Below are 24899 nucleotides of genomic sequence, written 5' to 3'. Positions count from 1 at the left end.
TATTTAACCACATGTATCTTTAAAGCTTCAAGATGGACCCATTCTTCCTATGTCTCTTTTCTTTGCTGCGTAGCCAATCTCCCTTACTGGCTTTCTGAGCTACAAAATTCCTCTCTTGGGAGAGCTCACAGGAAAGATAATTGCTGTCTGCTGCCCTCCCCCAGGATCCTGGGGAAGCCTCATTCACCCTCCCTGGCTGCAGGTGTGTGACATGGTCTGTGACAGCTTATCAAATGGTACAATCCCCAGCCCCCTGCTCCAGGAGGTTTGTCTGCAGCTCCTCTTGGAGCTCAGCTCCGTCTGGGACATCCGGAGCACAAATAGCTTCACCCAGTTCCCAGTTAGTTTTCAGTTAAGCACAGTGTGTGTTGGCTATATCCAAACGCTGGTGTTCAGATATAAGACCAAAACCCGAGCACCGAGGGGAGGAATGCCGCTGTTGGTTACCCAGTTACGTGGCCAACATTCCCATGCAGTGTTCACAGAGAAAATAACAGCATACTCCAGCTGCTTAAGAACTTATAAAATGAAGGATTACAGCTGCTGTAACAGACAGAAAGGAGCTAATGTATTTCCTGTGACTACACATCCTTCCTCAGCCCCTATCCCTCCGTTAGTTAGTGCAGGGGGAACAGCCTTTCCTTTGCTGCCTTGTGGTGGCCCCATGCCAGCGGGGATGGGCAGCGAGCTGGGCTCCAAGAGCCAGGGTCACGGCAACGACTTTTCCTGGACAGAACCCACGGGGAGCACAGCCAGCCCCCCGGCCCACGCCACAGAAACCCGTGGTTGAGCCCAGGGACAGCGGAGGGGACACGTCCCACCCCGGGTAGGCGGCCGGAGCCCCTCCACCGCCAGATGGATTTCTCCGCTCTTCTATGAAATACGGCCTCGCGGCCGTTCTATTCCAGCGAATACGGCTGGCGGCGGCCCGCCCATGCCCGTGACGACATCGGCGCGCGGTGGGGCTGCGCCGCTACTCGGGACACCTCGGCGCGGCGGGGCGGCGCCGCTACACGCAGCGTTACGGGCCATGGCTGCCGAGATTCACTCGCGGCCGCAGAGCCGCCGGCCCGTCCTGCTCAGCAAGGTCGAGGGCCACCAGGACGCCGTGAGTGCCGCGCTCCTCATCCCCAAAGAGGACGGCGTCATCACGGCCGGCGAGGACAGGTGACCCAGCGCCCGTTCCCCGCCGGGCAGGGCCGGGCCGCGGGGCTGGGGCGGGAGCCGGGGCAGCGGGGGCTGTTGAGGGAAATCCGTGTGTGCGTTGTCCCTTTGCCGGGAGGCGCCAGGGACTCCGTGCCTGCAGCCGTAAGGAAATCCGCGGAGCCGCGGTTCCGGGGGAAGGAAGATGCCATCAGCTGTGAGGGAGGACTGGCTCGGCCCGCCCGTGCGGGACGCGGGGCTGACACTTTCCCACCGGCGGGGAGAAGCTGCTGTGCTCCATGGGCGCTGTCCTGCGGAGCAGCTGGGAAAGCACAGCTTGTATTATGTGTAAATGGGTTTTGCAGAGGTTATGAGCAGAACAAGGAGTGAGGGAGTATGTTTCCCTCGGCCTTCCGCTCTGCTGGCTGAAACACTTGCAGTGTGTTACTGCTTCCCCTGCCCGTCGGAAGAGCTGGAGCTTCCCGAGCTGCTCCAGTCGGAACGAGCCCATTCTGATGGCTCGGTGTGCAGGTCTCAAACCTGCTTCCCTCTGGCTGAAGCCGCTCAGGGAGTGAGGTGGCAGACTTGAGGTGAGAGCGGGTGATGAGCTCCTGAGCACGGTGCTTTCTGCTTCGAAAGGAACGTGTCTTCAGAGTCTGATCCCGATCCTCGTCACTGGCTCGCATAGCATGTGAAACGTCTGCCACAAGAGTTGGTAATGTCATTAAGCAGTTAGATGAAAGGAAAGTGGAAATGAGGAAGCAGATAGCACAGAGGGTTGTGGCCAGGAGAGTGCTGAGGGGTCTGCAGTGTATAGCGAGAGATGGAATTTCACCCATGCTATGTGGAAAGTGACTCTTAAATGTGAAGAGGGGTAGGAGACGCTTCTTAAGAAACTGGGGCATGGTTTGGAAGGAGGATGGTAAAAGTATGAAAGTGCATTCTTTGAGGTGTAGCTTGATGCAGGGATAATTTTACTATTATACTATAAAACTTTTAATATTAAATTTGCATGAATTTTTGTTTGAAAAGCTTGACCTTGTGAGAAACAGGAGGGTATGAGTGCTGAACTGGGTGTTACCTGAACTGGGTTTTCTGGCATTTATTTTTAGGTCAAAAAGTGCAAACAGATCAGCTGTCTAGTTGGTTCGTATCATCCCTTCCCATGGAGATGGCTTCGTGCAGTACATGTTGGACAACAGCTTTTGGATGGGACTGGGCAGCTTCCTTTTTGTTCCACACTTAGGTGTGATTGTTTGTGCTTGTGTTCAGTTTGCTTTGGTGGGCTTCCTGAAGGAGAGAAGAGGAAATAGTAAATTTTAAGAGTCCACATCAGAGCTTACCCTGCACAGAGTTTCATGGTACAGGCTTGCAGAGGCTTGCCTGTGGCAGACAGTGCCAGCTTTTAAACTCAAGGTCTAATGCCAAAGGTTAAACAGTCTGCATGCTTAGACTGCTGATAAGAGGCAAGGATGGAGCTGCATCTTTATCTGGGCAAGTTTCGATGTCAGATACAGACCTGTGCAAGGAGTACAGAGGCCACCGCCCACCTTTGGTGTGTGTAATTTCCAAGTGAGTCTGTGGACTTGTGGCTGAATTTGTGTCACCTGCCTTACTGTGAGAAATTACTTTAATCTTTAAACTTTCAGAAACCGTTGCACTGTATTACCTCTAATCTGGGATACCTCCTACAGTACATCAAAGCTTTCACCTGCAGTTTAACATGTTGTCAAACAGTGCTCCCCTGTTTGTTCACTACAAGTGGGGTGTAGGTGTTAATACTGTGTAGCTGATTATGCTACTGGCAGCTAAGTACAGAGTAGAGTACAAGGAGCAAAAGAGCTGCTGTGTGCACTAAGAGCAGGGCTAAAGTATTTTTTATTACATCTTAATGCAGCTAAGGCTGTCAAGTATTTCATAATAACCAGTCAAAGGAATGTGTTTACAAGTTGGGTAGTGAGGAAAACATTGGTGCAAAAACATTCTTTGAGAATGTTGTAGATTATTCTCTTGTTAGAACTACTTGTTGTAGTTCTATTTTAAATTATATTTCCTAGAATGAAAAGTAATGGTTTTATTTTTTCAGAGGATACAAAAAATTTCATAGTAGATCTGTGAATGCCAACAAAATTCTAGGATTTTCTTTTAGAGTTTTCAAGATGAAGAACGAAGCAAGAGTACCTGCAGGAGACAAAGAGTTAATTTTCCCAATTGGATTTTTCAGCAGGACACTTGCCATCTGTGAAGCTTTCTCAGAACTTATCTAGAAAGGATGATTAACTCTGTGTTCCTGTTGGCATCTTGTCTGACCCTGGCTCGAGGACAATGTTGGGAATTGTTGCAGTGTGTCCCTCAGCAGACAAATAGCTACACCAAGATGAGTGTTTCCCAGCTGCAGTTGGGAGTGCTGAGGGATGATAAGCTGTATACAAGACCCTAAATGCAAGATGAAAGTAATGTATTTACTACAGGCTAACAGGAGCTCTGGAATCACTGGCACATTTCAGTGCTGGTGTTTGGTGACCATCAGTAGCTGCTTAAAGTACAGTATTAGCTTTTGTTGGTTTTTGCTTATGAAACTTAAATATTGGTCAAAACATGTTTTAGTTTTAGCAGAAATTTGATAAAAACTATCAGCTGTGTCCTTGAGCTTCCATTGTACTGTGATTAAACCAGATTCCTAATGCTGTTTTGGGAACAAGGTCATTAACAGTATAAATATGTTTTATTTAGTTTAACTACCAGAAAGAGACAGTGTTCTGTTCTTGCTAGGAAAACAACTGTCGGTGATTGATTTTGGGTAGGAAAGCAGTTGGTGGTGGTTTGAAGGAGTTAGGAAGATGCACTGCTGGGAACAGGGCTGGTGTAGCTGTGTAGTAACCTGCAGCAATGCTGGTATTGTAACAGATTGGGATTTGCCTGCTGGTCTTTCATCACTTCTCCGTCCCTGAAACCTGTGTTGTTGGCTTTCAGAGGGCAGCTTTGTAGCAGGAGCACAAACACTGTTGGAACACAGCATTGTCTCTGCTCTCAAACCCCAATTTTTTTCTCCAGCACTCTTGGGTGCTTACTCACTCTGTAAATGAAACAGTGATTGAGAACAATAAAAACTCTTAGAAATTGGTAAGGCCATGGTCAATGTTGCTTGAAGATGGCTTTTGTGTGTCTTTCTTTATGCAAAAACCCCTTTGAATTGCTCTTCTATAAATGTGCATGCTGCCCAGCTGAAAGCAGCTTCTGGCTCAATACTGAATGTTAAGGAAGTTTGGAGGTAATTTTTAATCTTTTTTTAAAAAGTTTTGCTTCCTCCTGCCACTCTCAGAGATCCGAGTCTAAAATTTTAAAAGTCTGTATCTATCTCTGGGTGCTCCTTAAAGAGTTTTAGCATTTTTATATTCTTACTGAGACTGCTGTCAAACAACCCTGTGTCTTTCTAGACCCTTAGGAGGGAATGCTTAAGGAGAAGTGAGCAGTAGCCAGCTCTTCTCAGGTACTGAGCACAGGATTCTCCATTAAATAAACACCAAGTTTTGAGGAAAGTGCTAAAGACTCTAGGACAGTTGAGTGGTAGATGGAGATTGTGGGAGCAGCATTACTGGAGGACTTCTCTAGTTCTTTAGGAACTAGTATTTCACGAATTAGTTTGTCCTAACATAAGGAGATGCATCACAAAAACAGGTCTGTAGGAGAGAGAATCAAGGAGAAGTGGCACTTTGGCACAGATCACTTGCTGACTACTTTGAAACAATCTCTTCAAATTTTGCTCAGTCAGCGCTTTATATAATTAGATATAAAGCTGTCTGACAGCTTATCTTTGCAAACATGAGGTGAGTGGAGTCTAAATCTTACTTAAACCAAAATAAGAAGCTTTCAGAAGTTAATTTTGCTAACTCTTGCAGCTATTTGCTTAGGCTCTTGACTTCACTGAGGAACTGTATTGTTGATAATTAATGCAGAAATTATACTCCCATTAAATAATTTCTTTAAAAAACCAAATCTTTGCTTCCTTTAGTTTAGTATAATTAACCACAATACTGAGAGGAAGCTAAGTCTGCTTTTGAAAAATCAGCAATGCATGGTCTTGATCATCATGATAACTTGTTATCATGTAATTTTTTTAAATAAAAAATAATTACATGACTTTGGCTTGAAGTGAAAGAGTCAAATAAGTGAGGGTGGAAGGTACCATCTGAGATGTTCAGAACAGTTTGAATATGATGGATCTGCTTTAAAAAGCAAGTTAAAAAGCTGATAGAAGTCCATAGGTGCTAACCTGTGCTATTAGTGGCATTGGCATCATCAGAATGACTTAGAAACATTGTTTTCCCCATATTCCGTGTTACCAAGAAATAGCAACTGCTCTTCTGAAGTGTTGACTTATTGGCATAAGGCAGGCCTGATTATTGTAAAGGGGAAGTGATACCTTTTAAGAGACAGGCTTAATGTAAAATATGTAGTGGACTACACTAATGTACACATGCCCGTAAACTGGTGAAAAAGTAACTTGATTTAAAAGCTGAAAATCATTGTTTTGGGGCAGTGTATGCTTAGCTGTAGTGATTTCAAGTTTTCTAAAAGTAGTACATTAAGGGTGGGCATTGTCTGCTTTATTTTGGATGGTCTGTTAAAGAAAAGCCCTTAAATGGATTGCAAAATTAGAATGCTACTGTTGTATCTTCAAAAGCAAAAGTTCTGAAAAGTTCTAGTTCTGGTGCAAGACACCAGTCCCCCCCTGTGCTCTTTTAGCTAAACTCCTTACTGTCAATCTTACACGATTAGCAAATCAGTCCCCTAGTATTTTTCTAGAAAATTCTGAACACCAGAACTTCTATTAGGTAACAGTAAATAGAACAGCACATCTCAATGAAGCCTCTTGACAGTGTTTCCAGGTACATATATTTACAGATCATTTAGGAATGAGGAAGTTGGATTTAAACAGTAACAAAAAGGCAAACAACTGTTTGGAGAGGAAATTTCAAGAGGACTTAAATAAATCTTAATACTGTCTACATGTGTGCTCTTAATTTCTTGATGTAGAATCCCTTCAATGTGTCTGTTGTAGCAATGTTTTTAATTGACAGTAGTTTTCCACTTCCTTACTGATACTCTTATATCCCTCCTCCCAGGATTTGACAGTCATCAGAGTAGTATAATGCTAAATGTTCTCAAGACCATTTATCCCTTCCTTCCAAGAGATTATTCTGGAAGGTCGCAAACTAAAGCCATTTTTATAAAGAATCTTAACATGCTGTCCAACTTACCTTGTCAGCTTTTCAGTTTCCATTTGACTGGCTCATCAATCCTAATCGTATTTAGGGCAGAGAAGCAGTGGAAACTAACAGCAATTAATGTTGCTTGCCCTTTGCATTCCTGCATGAGGGATTAGAGGCATGGCTTAGAGGAAATAATACTGAGTTAGATATGTTGTCCTCTATGGATTCTTAATATTTGGGGATGGAGATGTCAGTAATGTGCTGGTCTAGAGGATGAGGTGCTTCTGTTATTAATATTCAGTATCTGGCTTGCTGAAGGGTGAGTTACACAGAGATGCTGTTAAAATTAAAAAGTTTGGACTTCCATAATGAAATTATTTGCAATTCTTTTTTTTTTATGAAATGTATCAGACACATAATCTGCTATAAACACGCAAGCTATAAACAAACTGTGGTTTGCTCTTCCAAAGACAGAACATTTCTGCAATTTGAATTTGACTTATATCAGCCAGAGCCAAGAAGGAAGTAAAGGGATGCAATTTGTAGCAGTTTCTGAAGTTAGCTGAAATAGTATTTCCATTTCATACTTACTGAAACTCATTGTATAAATAGTTTTGAAGAAAACTTCTCCAAATCCAAGGGTGACTATTCTTAGTGCTAATATTCTTGTTATGTTAGAGTAGTATTTGAGTACTGTTATTTCTGGTATGTCATTCCACTATTATATTTGAGTAGCACAAAAACTTAGGGGAATGGAGCTGATACATAAGTAATGAAGTGGTTCAGATGCAAGGGCTGGTGCACTTACAGCTGGCTTCTCCCTGCTCTTCCCATGACACAGAACAATCCGAGTATGGCTGAAGAGAGACAGTGGGCAATACTGGCCCAGCATCTATCACACTATGGCATGTAAGTACAATATAGAGATGGTAAGTGGTGGCCAGGCATAGTGTGGGTTTTGTACCTGTGCTGTGTGTGGGAATACCTCCTTCTCATTTCCTCAAGGGCTGGATTCCCTCAATGATCTTGATTTTGGGAGCTTTGCAGCATCTAGCTCAGACTTTGATTTGAAACTAGCTGCATAGTGGGTGAGATCTGTGGCAGTGTTCTGTCAGAACCACATCCTTTACCAGGTAAATCATTGTGGATCTGCAGCAGGAGGTGCCTCAAATGATGGCAAATAATTTGTCTGCCAATTAAGTGAGCTTTTCTAATCACTAAGTGAAAGTTCAGACATAAGAATACTCTCTGCTTTCCAAGGTGTGCATTTTTATCTTTCAGGGCTCCCTTTGAGATAATTGTAGTGAGCTCAAGTTCTTAAGTGTAACCAGCTGTTACTGTTAGCTCACCTTTCAGCCTGTGTAAAATTCCTCTTGCTGAGCTGTGCCTTGTGGCAGGAAATTGTGTTTGCATATGGTTCCTGTTGGTATATCTGAGTTACAGTAGTCATGTTCCTGTCCTCAGCTTCATATGTGGGAATTGAACTGTCTTTCCAAGGGATGTTAGCTATGCAGACTAGTTTCTATCATGTCACTTGAACAGCTTTTGTCCTGAGTGAAAGAATTTACTTTTATTAAAGTCATGTGTATCCTAATACCTCCATTTAAGTAACTGTAATGTACTTGCTTTTTTTTGACAGCACCATGTTCTGCCATGGCTTATCATCATGACAGCAGACGGATATTTGTTGGCCAGGATAATGGAGCTGTCATGGTAAGTTGTTGCGACTTTTCTTCCAAATGTAGGTTAGAATTGCTCTGATTGTCCGTGTGTTGCTGGCAGCTGATAGTCTGTTTTCTTTCCATTCATTTTGGAATGCAGCTACTGCTAAATGGCTGAGCTTCTTGGCAGTTCAGCTGAGATGTACATGAGAGGACTGCAAAGCAAAGGTTCTTCTGACTAGGTGTGAGCCACGTAGCCTCAAGAAGCCCTTGAGCCATTAGTGCAGCAGTGGGCCCAAACAGTTATGCTTTGCCAAGGAGTTGTTTTGAGGGGAGTACAGTAAGCTGGGCAGAGTGCCATGGTGGTGCTCTGACAGGGGTGGTGAACTGCAGTTGGTTTGCTCCTGGCCAGGAGTATGGATCTGTCTGTATCCTGCCGTGCACACATCTCTGGATTTGCTTGCTGCAGATCTTTTTATGATGTAGAAATTTCAACACTAGCTCTGAAGTTATAAGAGGCTGGGTTAATCTCTTTTCTTGCTGGGAATTCTTTCTTCTCTCTTTCTATACTCTTGCTGTAATGCTGTCCCTGTCTTGGAGAGCATACACTTGGCAGAAGAGAAATTAGGTTTTATTCTTCCCCCCTTGGTAAAGGAGAGGAATCCTATGACTCTCAGATGCTTTAATGGTTTCCTTTCTCTGTGAAGATAAGGTCAAAATAATAAGGAGCCAGGGTACATGAGTGTCATAGTCATATTCTACAGATAACTGCTATGAATAGCCTACAAAGAACTGCATAGAATTCTAGTGATAACTACTGGAAATTTTAAGTTGAGACTTCGAAAATTTCATTAAGTCTAATGGATCACATAGAAAACACTCTCACATAAACCTGTCCATTGTGAAGTCGCAAACATGCAAATCCTAAATACTACAAGATAGTTTTGTTTGCTCCTGCTGGGGACAGATGAGATCTTATCTCTTCCTATAATCTCCCTTCAGCAAACTCAATTCTGAAAGAATGTTCCCTGTTGAAAATTCAGTCACTTAAAACTTTAATTTACAGTTGGTATTTCAGTGTGCTTTGCTCCAGCCTCAGAAGGTGCTTGTTTTTTGTGAGATATACTGCTGCTATGCAAATATTGGTCTGTGAGGTTGCTGCTCTTTTTTGGGTATCAATGTTGCTTGTGCCACTGTGGTATCTTCTAACAATTTCACTTTGCTTTTAGGAGTTTCATATTTCTGAGGACTTTAATAAGATGAACTTTGTGAAGACCTACCCAGGTAAACTGTTAACCACTATCTACACTAACATTTGTGTGAAGGAAAGGCATCTAAAATGCTTGGGAAACTGGACACAGTCACAGATTAATCAAGACCAGATATGCTTTAACTCTGACTGACCTTATAGTTGTCGCTTAGTTGGGGATAACTGCTGAGTCTAAGTTGTAGTCATTATCATTAAGTTCACTACATCATTAGCCTGCAAGTTTAATGAGCCAGAACTAGTGAGCTCAGATTTTGCTCTTCAGCTGAAGTAGTGCTGTGTGTGTGTTGGTGTAAGAGCTTTCTAAAGGTGCATTTTGGTGTTTGTAATTTCTGTCCTTACTTTTTGTAATCAATGGACTTGGTTGCTTCTAGCTCAAGGTAAGAGTCCTTCCTTTCTCTGTCATCTTAGGAGAGCAACAGGGATGAAAAAGAGCTTATTTTTCCATTATGTGGGAAACAGGGATTGTGGGATTATTCTAATATTTACAGAGATGCTAATTTCAGCATTTGTCTACACATCCTTTAAAGAAATACAAAACTCAATTGTTGGTTAAAATTGGAATATTAATGTGAAAGGCCTGAAGGAAGCTCTTAAAGACTGCAGATTATGTAGCAAAACAAAGTGCAGTTTGTCTTGTGACTCCCTGACACCGATAGAAGCAATGTTCTTGCTTGGGAGAAAAAGACCTTGTTCTTAAAGCAACAAAACCTCCCTTTATCCTGAGGGAGATGATTACAATTCAGTCAAGGGAAGTACTTGCATCTTGGGGGGCAGGGGAGGCTTCTTTCTAAAAGACGTGTAACTTCTTGCTTAGGGGCAGCATTCTCAACAAAGCTGGGCAGGATTTGGTTGCTGTCACAGGAAGCAGTTTGAATGCCATGGACTAGATATCCCTTCAGGTGCTTAAACGTATGAATGTGAGCGTAGCTCTCTGGGGTTAGGAAAAGATGCATTTAGTAAAGCAATTCAAGTTTTTAGATGTGTTGCATTACTCCCCAGAAGTCCTGGGCTAACTAGAGGAAGTTGAGGGTTTGTGTATTCCTTAACCTTGGGTGTCTGGGCTGAACTCAGCTTCTCTCTCTTTGGGAGAAAGGCTTACATCAGCTGACTGATGGATTTGGTTCACTTGAGCTATTCAGAAGGCAAATCCTAAACAGAGCTATGGGAACCTTTTCATTCAGCCTAGATGCAAGTATAATATAATGGTAAAAGATCTCCCTGGGGCATTGCCTAGATATCATCTTCAACCTCTGTCTGTCTGAATTAGAATGGAAGTACACAGCACTTGGATTTTTGGGGAAAAAGTGCCAGAATCTTTTTCTTATTGCAGCTCACCAGAATCGAGTGTCTGCTATTACTTTCTGCCTGGCATCAGAGTGGCTTATCAGCACAGGTCATGACAAGTGTATCAGCTGGATGTGCACCAGGAGTGGGAGCATGCTGGGGAGACATTACTTCACCTCTTGGGCTTCATGTCTACAGTATCCTTTGAAAAATGATTGCTACCCTGAAGCTGGAAGAGTACTTTGTTCCTTTACCTCAATTTGTTCCCAACTTTTCATGTATAAAAACTAGAGTGACATCTCTTGCAAGTCTGCTAACCCTTATTCTCGTTATTTTAATACCTTTATTTGTATTAGTGGTTATTAGATAGCAGAAGAGACCTTGTGCTGCAGAAATCCCAATCTGTACTAGTTGCTAATTTTGAGGTGTTTGTCCATAGCATGTTGTGGCAGTGACTGTATCTATAGCCTGGCCTGTAGACTTCCTGCGCAAGTCACTTTGTTCAACAGATGTCAGTGTGCATTTGAGTCCTTCTAGAGCATAAAACATCATGAAAACCCTTTGAACTGCTTTAATTTTTCTATTTTTGCTCAAGTTAATCTTTTCTATCTTTAAGCTACAAGGGTACATTGAAACATTATTCACCACCAGTAGTAATTTGTTTGTGTGCAATTTGCTTTCTGCAAGCTGCATTTAACTGCAGCATTTTCAGCTTAGGCACTCTGGTTGTCTATTCAGCTGTAAGTACTTCAGGGCATTCTTTACCCTATGTGAAAGACTTACAAAGCCAGTAACTTGAAAGGTAGTTCACTTATCAAAGCTTTTGAAAGCAAGTTAAATACTTGAAATTCTAAAACTTTTTTTTAGCACTTGTTAATGGTGGCAATTTAGATGTGGCTGGACGGTAATTGAAGGTGTACTGGTTGCTGTATGAGGTTTAATGGCAGTAATGTTTTAGAAATACAAGATTCAAAAGCTGAAACAAGTCAACTACATCGCTTGAAAACATGAAGAGCTCTCCAGAGTGGCTGTACACCTGTGTCCTGGTAAGAAGCTGGGAGGAAAGCTCAGTTGCCAGCTGCATGTCTGGCCTTCTGAGGTCTCCCATCTGTGCAGACCCTGCCTTACTGACTGAAGAATTGTCAGGTTTGTACTGTTGTACTGCTGCTCTTTTTTAGAGTCCAGGGGAGTTGCGTCCCATGAGACATTCCATGTGCAGCTCACCTCAGCTGAGTGCAGCACAGAATAGGTTAAAGCTGGTGTGTGTGTTGGAGACCAGCTCACAGCACAGTCTGGTGAACAGTCTGAGCCTCACTGAATTTAGTGGGTTCTATAGCTAATGCTATTGCAAATAATGGCACAGTTTATTATTAAAATGGAGAAAAGAATATGACCTTTTATATCAATATAAAAATAAATTTCCACTGAAGAACATGACATTTGAAAATCCATTGTAATTGATCGGCCTTTGGACTTGTGTTTGGAAGAACCAGCCTGCACTAGGTGCTTGGCCTCCCTATCAGGAGGTCCCTTAGAAGTTGTTTCTTAATGATCCTATATTTAAGCTTCTAAAAAACACATCAGAGTGCCTATTCTTTACTGAATTAGTGGGGATAAGGCAAGTCTGAACTTCCAAGATGAAGAAAGGATCACATATTCAGGGACTTAGAGGACTTGTTGAAAGCAAATTGTTTATCTCAAGATCCTGAAGGCTTAAGAGATTTCGGAATGTCATCAGATGGCAAAGGCTCTACATTTTCACTTAGGCTGGTGCGCTTTTTGGTAGGCTGTCTTTTTAAAGTTAGTGTTTTCTGTTGGATACCAGAGACTACTTTTCTAGCTGCTGCTTTTGTTTTTATGTGGTTCCAGGAGGACACCTAAGTTTATACACAGCTCTTGGGTTTTGTGGTGTCAGCTGCATGGGTCTTTCATAGCTCTTGCTTATATTCTGAATAGCAGAAGTTTTCTAAAAGCAGCAAATTATCTAGTTCCATTGGCTTGCTATGCTTTGGTTTCTGGAGTTCATAGTTACATCGTGGCAAAATTTGACTACCAGAACTGTTACGAGGTGTAATGCTTTTGCCCAATGTGCCACCCTGTTTATGGATCTTATGTTAGAATGTGGTGTGGCTTTTGTCTCAGTGTTAACTGAGAGAATCCTTTCTGAAATACAGTTCAGTTTTCAATACCACACTCAAGGACCTGCACTGGTAAACTGGGAAGTCCAGAGAACAGGACAAGAAATGAGACAGTCTTACCTTGGCAGTAGCTAGAACACTGTGCATGTACTTCCACTGTAAGGTGAACTTGCTGTGGAGGGACAGCATCCTTGTGTCTTGGTTTTCCTCTCCTGGGGATATCAACTGCTAACATGCTAGAAAACTAAGGGTTTATTGGAGGAGATAGTAGGTAAGACTGAATGCCATCCAGTGTCCAGTGAGGTGCTCGTAATGGTTGTAGAGAGCTCTGCACTGCAACAAGTAGCCTGATGAGTTTTGGCATCTTGTAGACGAGTATGAGCGTTTTCTGTGAGTATCTGCTAGAAATGGCCTAAAGCTACTTGGCTTGCCTTAAACTAGGGCATGGATTATCTCCTGGCTTCCTCTACTGGCTTTCTAAAACTCTCATCACTTAATTTCTATACAGTTTTACTTGCACATGTAGGGAAGAGTGATGGGAAGGAAGGAATCAAAAAGGTTTATTACACCCTCTAACCACTTTAGAATTAATTATGTAAATATTTGTCTGGCATATTAAAATGTTCTTTTCCAATTTTTTTAGACGCTATAGCTGACTGTTTCACTCATGTAAAATACTCTTTGATCAAATGAAGCTTCTCCTTGACTGGTGTTCAGATATGATCATGAAACTCAGCATGCATTTGTTGGTGATTATTCTGGACAGATCACTCTTCTGAAGCTTGAGCAGAATACCTGCTCAGTTATCACAACTCTCAAAGGGCATGAAGGTAAAGTAACTCCTTGTCCTAAATCCACTTGTCCCAGATACAGTCCCTCTTTGTAAGCTGGGGTGAGATGGTAAGTTGCATATCTGCCTCTTAAGAGTAGATATTGGATGAAAAACCAGTTCAGGGTAGTGGTTATCATAAGCTGTTCAAAGCTGTACATGACTTCCTGTTAAAGAACAAACACATTCTTGCTGAGGGGAAATCTTAGCCTTATAAATACCTACAGGTATTTTTACTATAGATGAAAAATAAAGGTAAACATATGCATTCAGTTAAACACAAGTTACCCACTAGATGGCCACCTTTAAAAGCTTTAGTCTCTTTAACATTGGAGAAGCTGCCTAGTCTAAGGCATATGTCTCATCCTGTATAGTACAGCTGAAGTCCTTATATCAAATGACGAATCAGGTGGTCCATAACATGATATGGAGCCACCATCTGCTGTAATGAGTAAGGGAAGAAGCAAATCACAGAATAATGGGTAACTTAACAGCATGCTGAGAAAAATAAACAAGACAATGTCTTTTCCCATGTGGTCACTTTCAAATCAGCTGACAGTTTGCATGTGGGTAGGGATGGAACTACTGGGTCATGAGTCTCTGACCCACTGGAAAAGGCTGCTTTGTATAACAGCTGTAAGTATAGAGTAGGCTTTGTTAAAGCTGCGTAGACTCCTGATCTACAGATGACTGTAAAATGATACAGCTGGTTTTGAATGCAGGAGGCAAGTTGAGATTTTCAAGTGATAAATGTCTCTTCTGCTTTCAAGGGGAATTTCAGATTGTTTCAGTTTAGAGCAAAATCATTCTCTTGGCCCTAGAGACTCCTTTGCCTCTCTATACTTTTGCACTGGTCTGTGTTCAAATGCAGCTCCCTTGGTAAATGTTACTGTTAGTCTAAAAGCAGTATGTCTGTGTGGCACTTTCTTAGAGTGTGTGTTCTATCTCTTGAGTTGTGATGGGCTTCCAAGCACCAACTTCAGCAGTGCTGTCCACACAGCCGCCAACTTCGGCTCATATATTTCCATATGGGGACTGTGATCCTTAAAACAAGAATTGAGCTAGCATAAAAGAGGATTTCAGGGGCAGAAGCAGGTTTTTCTTCAACTGGTATAATCCTAGTTATTTCATCTTTTTTCCTTTTTTTTTTTAAAGCAAATCAGATTATGTGTAACCTTTTTTCTTCCATAGTATTTCTGTAATATTCTCAAGATACAGAAACTCTAAACTTAAATGGCATCTAGTTCTTTTTTGAGTGCAGCTGTGTTTGACAGACTTCAAAAGTCTGATTTCATCTTGTTTGCTTTCTAGCTCTTGGTAAATGTGACTTCACAAGCAAGCAGTGTTTGCTTTGCAGTTTAAATGGTTTCAGAGTTTGTTCTCAGCTTCCAGAATTCACCATATATAACAGCCTGCTCTGTGTAATGCTGAGATAATACTCAAAGTTAGTGCCTTTTTGGTGCACATGCTATTCCTAAATGGGTCAGTCTGAAAATAGTGTAGCCTTAAAGGAGGCAAAAAAACCGTCTTGCTCCAGAGCACTGGAAAGGACTGATTTGGGTTCTAATTATCATTCATCATCTCAGTTTCAGACTAACAAGGCTTTTGATGACAACTGAGCAATGGAAGGATTCTTTAAAGTTAAGGATCTCTGCAAGGGAACAAAATGTCCCAACTTCACACCTATAGGTGGCATGAGTAACAAAATTACTCCTTTAGTCTCCTGGCTACATTACCATCATGCATATAGGTTTAGTATAAGGCTGCTACTGTTAGATGACTCATTTCTTTCTATCCACTAATTCACAGTTGCACTGGGCCTTCTGAAATCTAGTTTTGTAATTTAGTGAGTAGTGGCAGATTTGCTAACAGCAGTGAAACTGTCCCTTCGTTTCTTAGTCCAGCTATTTTAAGGTTGTAAATGGTTATGTGACAGTGGCTTTACCTGAGAGCACTGTGAGCTGTCCTGGAACCACTGACCAAGCATCTCATTGTGTTGTAGATAATGGTTTCTGCTTGGCAAGTGTTAGTACTTCCATCTTCCAAAGCTCACATAGCAGCCTGGTAACTCTTAAAATCACCTGCCTAAATACAAGGGGCAGAACTCAGACTTTCTGGCTTATGCTATATCTGTCTTCTTAGGGACATTCTGTTCTACTGTCCAGTACTCCTTGCCTCTCTGTCAGGACTGCACCTTGCTGTTGGGTGCTTCCTTTGCCTTAAGGCTTTCAATATGTTACTGGAGTAAGGCAGTACCTCAGGTTTTACTTTAATGCTCCAGGAGGGCATCACTGTGTTGGGGAGCCAGTCCCTTAACATCTAACTGCAGAATGTTCTTTCCTAGGGAGTATTACTTCCCTGTGGTGGGATCCTGTTCAACGGCTGCTCTTCTCAGGTGCCTCTGACCACAGCATTATCATGTGGGATATTGGTGGAAGGAAGGGGCGAACGCTGCTGCTCCAGGGACATCAGTATGTAATGGAGTCTTATTTTTCTTACATGTCCTGTAATGAACACACAGTCCCAGGAACACTAAATAGTGTGGCAAGATATTTCAGTCATTTTGAATAATGGAGAAAGTTACTCTTTTCAGAACCCTGAGGACTTTGAGGGGGAAGAAGGATAATCAGTACTAGGAAAGCCTTACTGATGAATCTTTTTTCTTGTTCATGTTTAATATATTCTTATTACCATGGTTTAGAAGTAACACAGAAGTAGTTTAGAGAAAGAGGTGGATAAAACCCCTAAATCATCTGGTTTGGCCTTTATGTAAAAATTGCATGTGTCTGTATTGTAAATACTGCACTGAGTTACCTGTGAGAGGAGGGCTAAAACCTTTATGTATAAACATGTTCATGTACCCATATAAAATAAGCTTCAATATGTTCCTGTTCTCTCTTTCTGTCAGCACGGTGATAAACTGGCTAAATTACAGGGATAGTCTCTCAACTTCAGAAAGTATTATGTCTCCCCTATTCTGCAGTTGAGGTAGTTGCCTGTATTAATCAACTCTTAATTTTTAGAGACGCAATGCTAGCTGCCATTTTTAAATGTAGGGCTCTAATTCAGTCTGATGGGCAGTTCACCACTGAAGATATATTCTACTTAGAAATGCAGTGGTAGTAGAGATATTTTTTATGTTTAAAGATATTTGTATAGTGTATTCTCCTCTTGTCTAATTCCATAGATGACTCCATGCACCTTTGATCAAGACTGATAGCCTTAGCCCTAGAACTCTTGTTAAATCTTGAGGATTTAGTTTTATGGCTAAAGAATTAATAATAGAGGCCTAGTTAACAAAAAAAACCTGAAGTTAGTGACTGGAGGACTTTATACTGCTATTACTGCTGCCTCATGTGTCCTGGTGAAGACTTGTAACAGTTTCTCTTCGTACTGAATGGGAAAGTAAGTTCTTCTGAGAAGCAGAATGACTTTAAATTCAATTTAGATGTTGCAAAGCAGTGTGATACTATTCAGATTCTTTGTTTACTTTCTTAGGGTAGACTTTTGTTTTGCCATGACTTTCTTTAGGATTAAATTGTTTTACTGGTGCATCTATACTTTGCTTGGCAGCTACAGACTGACTTACTGTGATTTGTTAGCAACAGTGGAACCTGCTTCTTAGCTGCATCTTCAAACAAATATTTCTCTTTATTTTTCCACTTGTCTCTGTTTTGGTAAGTGGCTCTCCTTGCCAATGCAGAAGAGTATTTGCACACACACTCTGAGCCAGCTGACACTCAGTTCACCATCAGGGCTTACTGCCAGCAAATGTTGACATGGAACTGTACCTCTGGTATTCTGGTCAGGCCTGTAAGAACACTCTCAGCAACATCCTGATGCTAGGGTAGCGCTCAGGTGACAGCATCTGTTCACTCATCCTCAGAGCTCTACTTAGTGGACTTAGCAAACTGGAAATCAGTTTTGGGCTTCCTCACTAGCTTTATTTACAAGGATAAATCAGGGTTTGCTGGGAAACCAAGCTTTGTTTAAATACCTGTGGGTAAATAGTGTGTGCTTTGTTCACAGTGACAAGGTGCAGGCTATCTGCTACATCCAGCTGACACGGCAGCTGGTGTCTTGTTCAGCTGATGGGGGAATTGCTGTTTGGAACATGGATATCAGCCGAGAAGAGGTAAGTTCATGTCCTAGGTCAAAGATTTTTTTTTTTTTTTCCTTTTTCAGAGACTAATGTTACTTTCCTTAGCCAGTTCTGCAGGCTGCTTTCCTCATGTTCTCTGACACTTTAAGGCTGGATGATATTATTGAAACCTGTTCTGTTCTAGTGGCTGTCCATGCTGCATTGTTGTAAATGGGTTCCCAGGACAGGAAAAGTGCGAGACATCTTGGGACTGCTTAGAGTTTTTTCTCAAAGAGACAACAGGTTCACTGGAATGGCTGTGGCCTTTGCTGCTGGAACAATCTAAAGCAGTCACACTCTTGCAGTAAAGAAACTAGTGAACTATGCTTCAATAGTCTTGAAATAAGTTCTCAACTTGTGGCAAAGCAGGTAAAGAAGTGAGAGGCAGGTTTTGAGATGCAGTTCAGAAGGCAGAGGTTCAGTCCCCAGGCAACATTTTTTTTAAAAGATCACAGTACACAGCAATTGACCCAGCTATACACTTTTTTCCTGCATCAGTTCATATCCATGGTGGTGCAACTCAGAATGCTCTTGTTTTCTTACTGTCAGCAGTGTAAGTGAATTGAAAAGAAAAAATGCTTCGTTGTTCCAGCTTTCCTCCTGCCAAGTCTAAGGGAGACTTCCTCATGAGATGTATAAAGTTGTATAGAATATACATGTTCAAATTCAAGTCTGTGTACTAAAAATATCGTGTCTCTTTTACAGCTGAAATGTGCAAAGGCTCTATTTTCATTTGGCCTAGTCCATTTATGGCAGGAAAAGTGTGTGGGTGGGCAAAGGGTTGCTTAACGAAGATGTGGGCAGGATGGAAAATGCAGATGAGTTCCTAATTATTTCAACTGCAATCCCATGAAAGTAGAAAAGATAGTTACTCACAGAATTTATTTCTGGACACCCCCTTTCTTAGAGGGGATTACTGCCTCATAGTTTCTACAATTTGGACTACACTGGTCCTTAAAAGCCATCCAGGCAAACCAGAGCAGCAGTCTTTGAATGCCTGCAGCAGGTTTAGTAACTTAGATGTTTGAATGAGTTTTCTTATTAAGGCAGTAACATAACATGTTACTGTAGGCTTAAAAAGTGTAGGAGGTGTGTAGGTAACTAATAACTGTATTCTGGGGTTTGGGGTTTTTGTGTTGAACTTACTACGTACTATGTTCTAGGCAATTTACTGTTGAAATGTCCAGAACTGAGCCAGGGCATTTTTCCAAGTAGAATTTTACTTTGGGTTCTTAAAATAAACTTCCTTGATTGTTGTATGAGGGGAAAACAATTCTGATTGCTTGCATCTCCTGCTCTTTTGTAGGCTCCTCAATGGCTAGAAAGTGATTCCTGTCAGAAGTGTGAACAACCTTTCTTCTGGAATATAAAGCAAATGTGGGACACAAAGACGATAGGGTTGAGACAGGTGAGATGCCTGGTTTCAGTCAGCATTTGAGCAAAATGCAAACAGAAAACCACTAAGGCTGGTAGATCTTTTCAACTCTTGGTATTTTTGCTGCTTTGAAGTGAGGGTATATTGAGAAGTTACAGCTTCTAGGCACTGCTAAGACATTTCCAAATTCTATGAAAGTGTTGCATCAAACTTCTGTCACAGGTTGAAGCAGGCTGAGCTAGGAGTGCTCTTTTGGATTTCTCTGAATGTTTCCATGCTTTGGAATCATGGGCAGCTAATCCTCAAGTGTTGTGTAAAATGGCAAACAGTGCCCCATAACTGAGCATATTGATGCTCACTCCAGGGAAGCAGTAATGGCCCTGTTCTTACTGTACCAGAATGTGAAAGCTTTCCAGGTAGTTTTCTTTAAGAAGGGACTGGACAGGCACCAAGACATTCATCTGTTTCTGGCTTCCTTAGACTGTTTTTAATTGGGGTGCTTGTTCAACCCTCTTTTTCCCCTTCTCCCAGAAGGAGCTTGCTGGAGAAGATGATGTATGCAGAGAATATGGAGATAAATCCATTAATGACCCAAACAGCTGTTCAGAACTTCAGAGACAGTCTTTGGTTGAAGTAACAGAGCATTTCCTAACAGGTTGCTTTCTAACAGGTCGCAAAACAGAAGTTTTGTTGTATTGTTGTTTGGTGGACCCTTGGTACGGTGCTCAAGTGACATAGTATAGTGACTTACTTGTTTGTTTTCTTCTTGCTCCATGAAGCATCATTGTAGAAAATGTGGACAAGCAGTGTGTGGCAAGTGCAGTACCAAACGGTCGAGTTACCCAATCATGGGATTTGAGTTCCAGGTCCGTGTCTGTGATTCTTGTTTTGAGTCAATCAAGGATGAAGAGTGAGTATTAACGAGTAATAAACTGTAGTAACACTGCTGGTGTGCAGAAACCCTTGGGCTTGCTCCACATCCACACACAATGCTACAAAACACACTGAGCTGACTCTCTGCTAATAGGCCTTGGGGACTGAAAGCACTCTGATGGCAGAGATCCCCCATCTGGCTCTGCAAGTGCATTTGGATCAGATGTGGAATTACAACTTTTTATCCTTTTTAGTTGTTCTTTTCCAAGAGCCCAGATCTAAACTTGAAATATATTTGTCTCAACATTTCAGTTTAGTTAAAAGCTATTGATTGCACTTAACATTGCTAAGTGGGTGCCAGACAATGCATTTCAGCTGCCAGAATGTATATGCATTAGTTCATGTACACTTTCTAAAAACTATTTCTTTGGGAATATTCTTCAGAGCTCAACATGATTTTCCCCATGCAAGCAACTGGGGTTAAACATCATTTGCTGTCTCATTAAACTTGTCTTAGAAATGAAGGACCCCCTTTTCTCTGGATATGAACAGAGTAATCAGATGTGAAAATGTGGGGGGGGCTTGGGGTTTTTTATTGTGTTGTTGGGTTTTTCATTGTTGAGGCCTTTTGTTTGCTTGAGGTTGGGTTTTCTTGAAAAGTGAGATGTGGTGCCCTAGTTGGTTTCTGCAGCCAGCAGGGGAAAAATGTAGCTGAGCTTGACTTTGTTAACCAGGAGCAGAAGTATTTGCTAATGCAGTGTCCCACTTCTGCTCCAGTATTATTAACAGTCAGGCTGCAGAAGGCCAGGAAATGTCACACCTGTGTAACTTCACAAGCAGTGCCTTAGCATGACTTACTAATTTAATTCTGTCCCCTTTAATACGGCACTGCAGCTCTTGGAATTGATCTATTAGTACTTGAGCAACTTAATTTTCTTTTAAGTTTATTTTGCACTACTGTAATGATGCCATGGAGCTTCATCTCATGGCTGGCTTTCATTTCAATTGTTCTTGTGCAGCCGTACTTCCTTGGCAACCTTTCATGAAGGAAAACACAACATTTCACACATGTCCATGGACATCTCCAGAGGGCTAATGGTGACTTGTGGGAGCGACCGGATTGTGAAGGTATTCCTGCATATTTTTCTGTATTTCTTAGAGATATTTAATAGAGAATTCATTTTTGTAAATTTTTTTTCTTTCTGACAACTACTGCTACAAGCTATCTATTGTGGGAAGAAGGAATTGTATTTGCTAGGCTGTTCTTCAGCAGCTGTGTGAGGAAATGACTTGTAACTCCACTGTATGGAGTGCAGCTGTTGGATCTGTTACTGTTGTGTCTCTGAACAAACACAGCAGGCATGGGCAGCAGGAGAATTTGCCATCAGCCTTAAAGACACAGACCTGAGGAAATGTACAGGTTCCTTTGCTCTGAGCTCCATGGCTAGGAGCATGGCCACTGAAAGCCCTGGTTGTGAGACAATGACACGGAGCTCAGACTGATACGGAATCTTGCTGTGCTTGAGCTCTACATTCACCATGCATGCCAGAGCTGAGACTGTGCCAGCCTGTCCTTGTGTTGCTGTAAGCATGTTTGTGACAAACTGCATAGCACTTCTTAAAACAGACCTCTACAGAAGTGCAAGAAGACTCTTGAACCCCAAATTTAGTTTTTGGTTTGTAAGGCTGGTATAACTCTTTATGAAATTTTCCTCAAGCATAAGTTAAAAAGGAATTGTTACCTTGTGTCCAGGGATGTCTTTATGTTTGCTTTTATGCCTCTTGCAGAAAGACCTGTGAGTCTGACACTAAAGCTGTGCAATTCTCCACGATATTCTCTTCCAGATCTGGGACATGACACCAGTAGTTGGTTGCAGCCTTGCCACTGGCTTCTCTTCCCGCTGATCTCCTCCGTGGCAGGTTTATGCACCTTATGTACAGCAATATGCACCGAATGAATGGAATCCTCCTCAAGAATATTACTGCAAACACTGGTTGCTTGATTCTCCTCCTGCTGCTGTTCCAGGATGGACAGTCACCCTTGTAGAGCACAGCTTTTCTGTTGGGCTCCCCGGGAATCTCCGTGGTGCTGAAGTGCGGTTCCGCAGCCTCTCAGACTGACATCAATGGTTTATCTGCAATATGACACCTGGATGAAGGACCTGTTGTCTCTCAGTTTACATATGTAGTGTTAACAATGTGCTATCTCTGCTGATATGTCTTGTACAGATACCTTGTAGCTAAAGCATTACCAGAGTAAAATGAGTGTAGTAAATTCAATTTGTGCAAATAGTAAAATAACTTATTCTCTCTTCCAAAAAGCACTTCTGTTGAAATGGTTTTGAGCAGTCACTGTCTAAATTGCCTCAAAAAGGTGTGTTGGTTATTCCTATGAAAGGAGGAGATAGTTCAAAGTGGAAGGTAGCTTCTTTCAAATGAGATAGTAAGAGAACCTTTGATCACACAAGATCCTTTGTTGGCTTTCTTGTAGTGTTTGTCTTCAAGTTCAGTCGTTAGTGAAATCACTTTTGTGGAACAGCTGTTCTGTGTAGGTAGCTGGTGAGTCTGCAAACAATCCTGGGTTTTTTATGTAGTGTTTTAGCATAGCTGATAAACTTCTGTAGTTAGGAAAATGTGCAGCCCTCCTGCTCTAAAGACTGGCCACAGGCATGAGCCATGTACTTTGACAACTATAATGTTGTTGGAATGGGAACCTAAACAAATCTGCCTTGTTACAAGTAACAGTTGAGAAAAAATGGCCAGTTAAATTACAGAGATTTTCTTCTGTGGAAAGGCTCATGTTCTTTAATGTTAGGGAACCTGTCTGCTAAAGTACAGCATAAATTCAAATACTGTCTTGATGTTGCTTAAAACAGATAAATACTGAGCAATAATTACTGAGGTACAGAAGAGTTGCTTTCTTCCCTGCACCTAGGTCTGTTAATCCTGAGATATCTATATTGATCCTTTCCTGTTTCAAAGCTGAGAAGTATGAAGAAGAGCTGGGAGGCTTTTATGACTGTGCAGTTGGCACATAAAGGGAATAACTAGTGAGAGATACTGTCAGTAAACTGGTTTGTCAGTTGAGTGAATCTCCCACATCTGAATGCTATAAAGAGAATTTATTTTGTAACTTTGGAAGCTAAGGTGATACGTCACAGAGTTTAAGCTTGGAGCTGTTCAGATTTATCTGAAAACAGATGCAATGTGTGTGAGGACAAAAAAGGGTAGGTCAGCTGGCCTGGAATAGGTGGTGTTACACAATTATCAAAGGTAATACGCTCTTTCTGGCAGAAGAGTTGAGGGTTAGACTGTCTTTACTTACAGCAACAATCAAGTGGTGCTATGAGTGTTAGTGAATTCAAGTCCTAGGTGTGTAATTTGACACTAATAATCTGCACTGGACCATGCTGTAGGCTGAAATAGATTAAGATCATTAATACATCATGATTCATTGCATTTTAAGCCAAAAATCTGGTAGTCTCCAAAGGGCATTAGAATCCAGAATATGATAGTTAGTGTTACTTTGTCTGCTTTTCCATGGGCCTTCTCTGGATGTTTTGTGAAGTCTTTTAATTTGCAAGCCTTATTGGGCCACTGAAGAATAAACAAATACGTCTCTCGTGAGGATCCCAGAACTTGTCTTGCCTTCAATCCAGGATTTAGCACTTGTCACACTGATTTGATTCAACTCTGGCTACATGCTGTATAGCTTAGGTTTTTTGGGAAGGCATATTTCTAAGCCATTGAGAGAAAATCAGCTTGCACCGGAAAAGCAGTTGCAGCTTTATGCTCTGAAGGCCTTCACTGTTCTAAACTAGGAAGGAAAGTGTTGCAGGGGTCAATAAGCTCTGATAATGCTCTTCATTCACTTTCAGACTTCTTCCTATCTGGTTCTGGAAGAGAACAGAAGCCTTCCTCCTTGCAGCATGTAAGGCAGAACATGCGATACAGTGCTAGAACTGTTTAATATCCCACTGTAATAGGTTAGGAGGATCTAGGGTGTGAGTTAAGCTTGGAGATTGATGTAGATGTGCAATGAGTACCATATTTTTCAACCCAGACATTCTGAATCCTATTCCCATGATGCTGAGGTGTAACTCCTTTGCAATTAGCACTCCAGAACTCAGCATTTTTAGTTCTGATTACTCAATATACCCCTGCTCAGCACACAGCTCCCCCCTCCCTTCCCTGTGAATACTTCCTCTGCTTCTTTACATTATGTTTTTGCCACTAGATAATATATTCTCTACTGCCTAAGGAATCTATTTTCTATAATTGATATACTTAAAGATAGTGTCGGTTCAGATATAATGACAAATATGGCCACTAAATCATTAGTCTTTTAAGTATACTCTTGCTGTTGAATGAGTAATGCTTACAAACCACTAAAGAGAGAGTAGTTTTGTTTATAAACAACTATTTTGAAGGCACATGCTCTCTCATGAAACTGAACATACTTCAACTATGTCAGCTCAAGTGTGCAGTTACTGAGAAGCCTTGATTTAAAGCATTACAGATCTCACTTGTGTAACCTCTTCCGTTGGGGCAGGGAAGGGGAGCAAAGGGTACTAATATGTGCTAATTCTTTCCTAGTTGTAGTTCTGTACCCTGCATAGTTAAGACAACCTAGAAAAATCTGTCCTTCTCTCCTTCTTGTCTGTTTTTTAAACTTTGATTACATGTACAATAAAATATTTCTTGATATTCACTTAGTCTATTTGGATGATCCATCTTTTTTTCCATCTTGTGAAAGCACAATCCACATTTTGTGCTCTGGCTCTTCCTTTACATGCCCCACAGACAAACTGTAGGTTCCTGGGAGAGCTTGTCAGGTGTGCTGTATTGGAACTGAATGAGCTGCAGCAGGTCAAAGGCCCACAATGAACCTGTGAGCTGAGAGAAGAGCAGCTGCTGTGTGGTCCCAGCTCATATAGACCTCTTCTCTGGTTCATCTGGCTCCACTTCAGAG

At 41.7% G+C, this 24899-nt stretch overlaps 1 protein-coding gene across 3 annotated transcripts; it reads left to right on the top strand.

Annotated features, from left to right (window-relative positions):
* Nucleotides 1-946: 946 nt before the first annotated feature.
* Nucleotides 947-24638, top strand: WDFY1 (WD repeat and FYVE domain containing 1). Of its 3 annotated transcripts, none has more exons than XM_042042650.1 (12): nucleotides 947-1167; nucleotides 7198-7265; nucleotides 7996-8069; nucleotides 9247-9301; nucleotides 10618-10768; nucleotides 13427-13539; nucleotides 15883-16009; nucleotides 17568-17673; nucleotides 18986-19087; nucleotides 19834-19964; nucleotides 20947-21055; nucleotides 21773-24638. In XM_042042650.1, the coding sequence occupies exons 1-12, from the start codon at nucleotides 1031-1033 to the stop codon at nucleotides 21830-21832; spliced, it is 1233 nt and encodes a 410-aa protein (XP_041898584.1). In that variant the 5' UTR covers nucleotides 947-1030; the 3' UTR covers nucleotides 21833-24638. The 3 variants fall into 3 exon arrangements, with proteins under 3 accessions (XP_041898584.1, XP_041898586.1, XP_041898585.1); XM_042042652.1 differs by lacking the exon at nucleotides 947-1167 and adding an exon at nucleotides 1747-1858; XM_042042651.1 differs by lacking the exon at nucleotides 947-1167 and adding an exon at nucleotides 5992-6032.
* Nucleotides 24639-24899: the final 261 nt, after the last annotated feature.

The sequence above is a fragment of the Corvus kubaryi genome, unplaced genomic scaffold, assembly GCF_017639235.1.
Source record: "Corvus kubaryi isolate FWS band 111438036 unplaced genomic scaffold, C.kubaryi_AGA036_p1.0 37397, whole genome shotgun sequence".
Classification (NCBI taxonomy): Eukaryota; Metazoa; Chordata; class Aves; order Passeriformes; family Corvidae; genus Corvus; species Corvus kubaryi.
Note: the sequence above shows the minus strand (reverse complement) of the source record. Positions and strands in the feature narration are given on the sequence as shown.

Excerpts from the sequence above, each read along its gene's own strand:
- WDFY1 (XM_042042650.1), top strand. The coding sequence starts at position 1,031 with ATGGCTGCCGAGATTCACTCGCGGCCGCAGAGCCGCCGGCCCGTCCTG. Across the intron at positions 13,540-15,882 it reads AACTCTCAAAGGGCATGAAG|GGAGTATTACTTCCCTGTGG; the intron begins GTAAAGTAACTC and ends GTTCTTTCCTAG. Across the intron at positions 16,010-17,567 it reads CTGCTGCTCCAGGGACATCA|TGACAAGGTGCAGGCTATCT; the intron begins GTATGTAATGGA and ends CTTTGTTCACAG.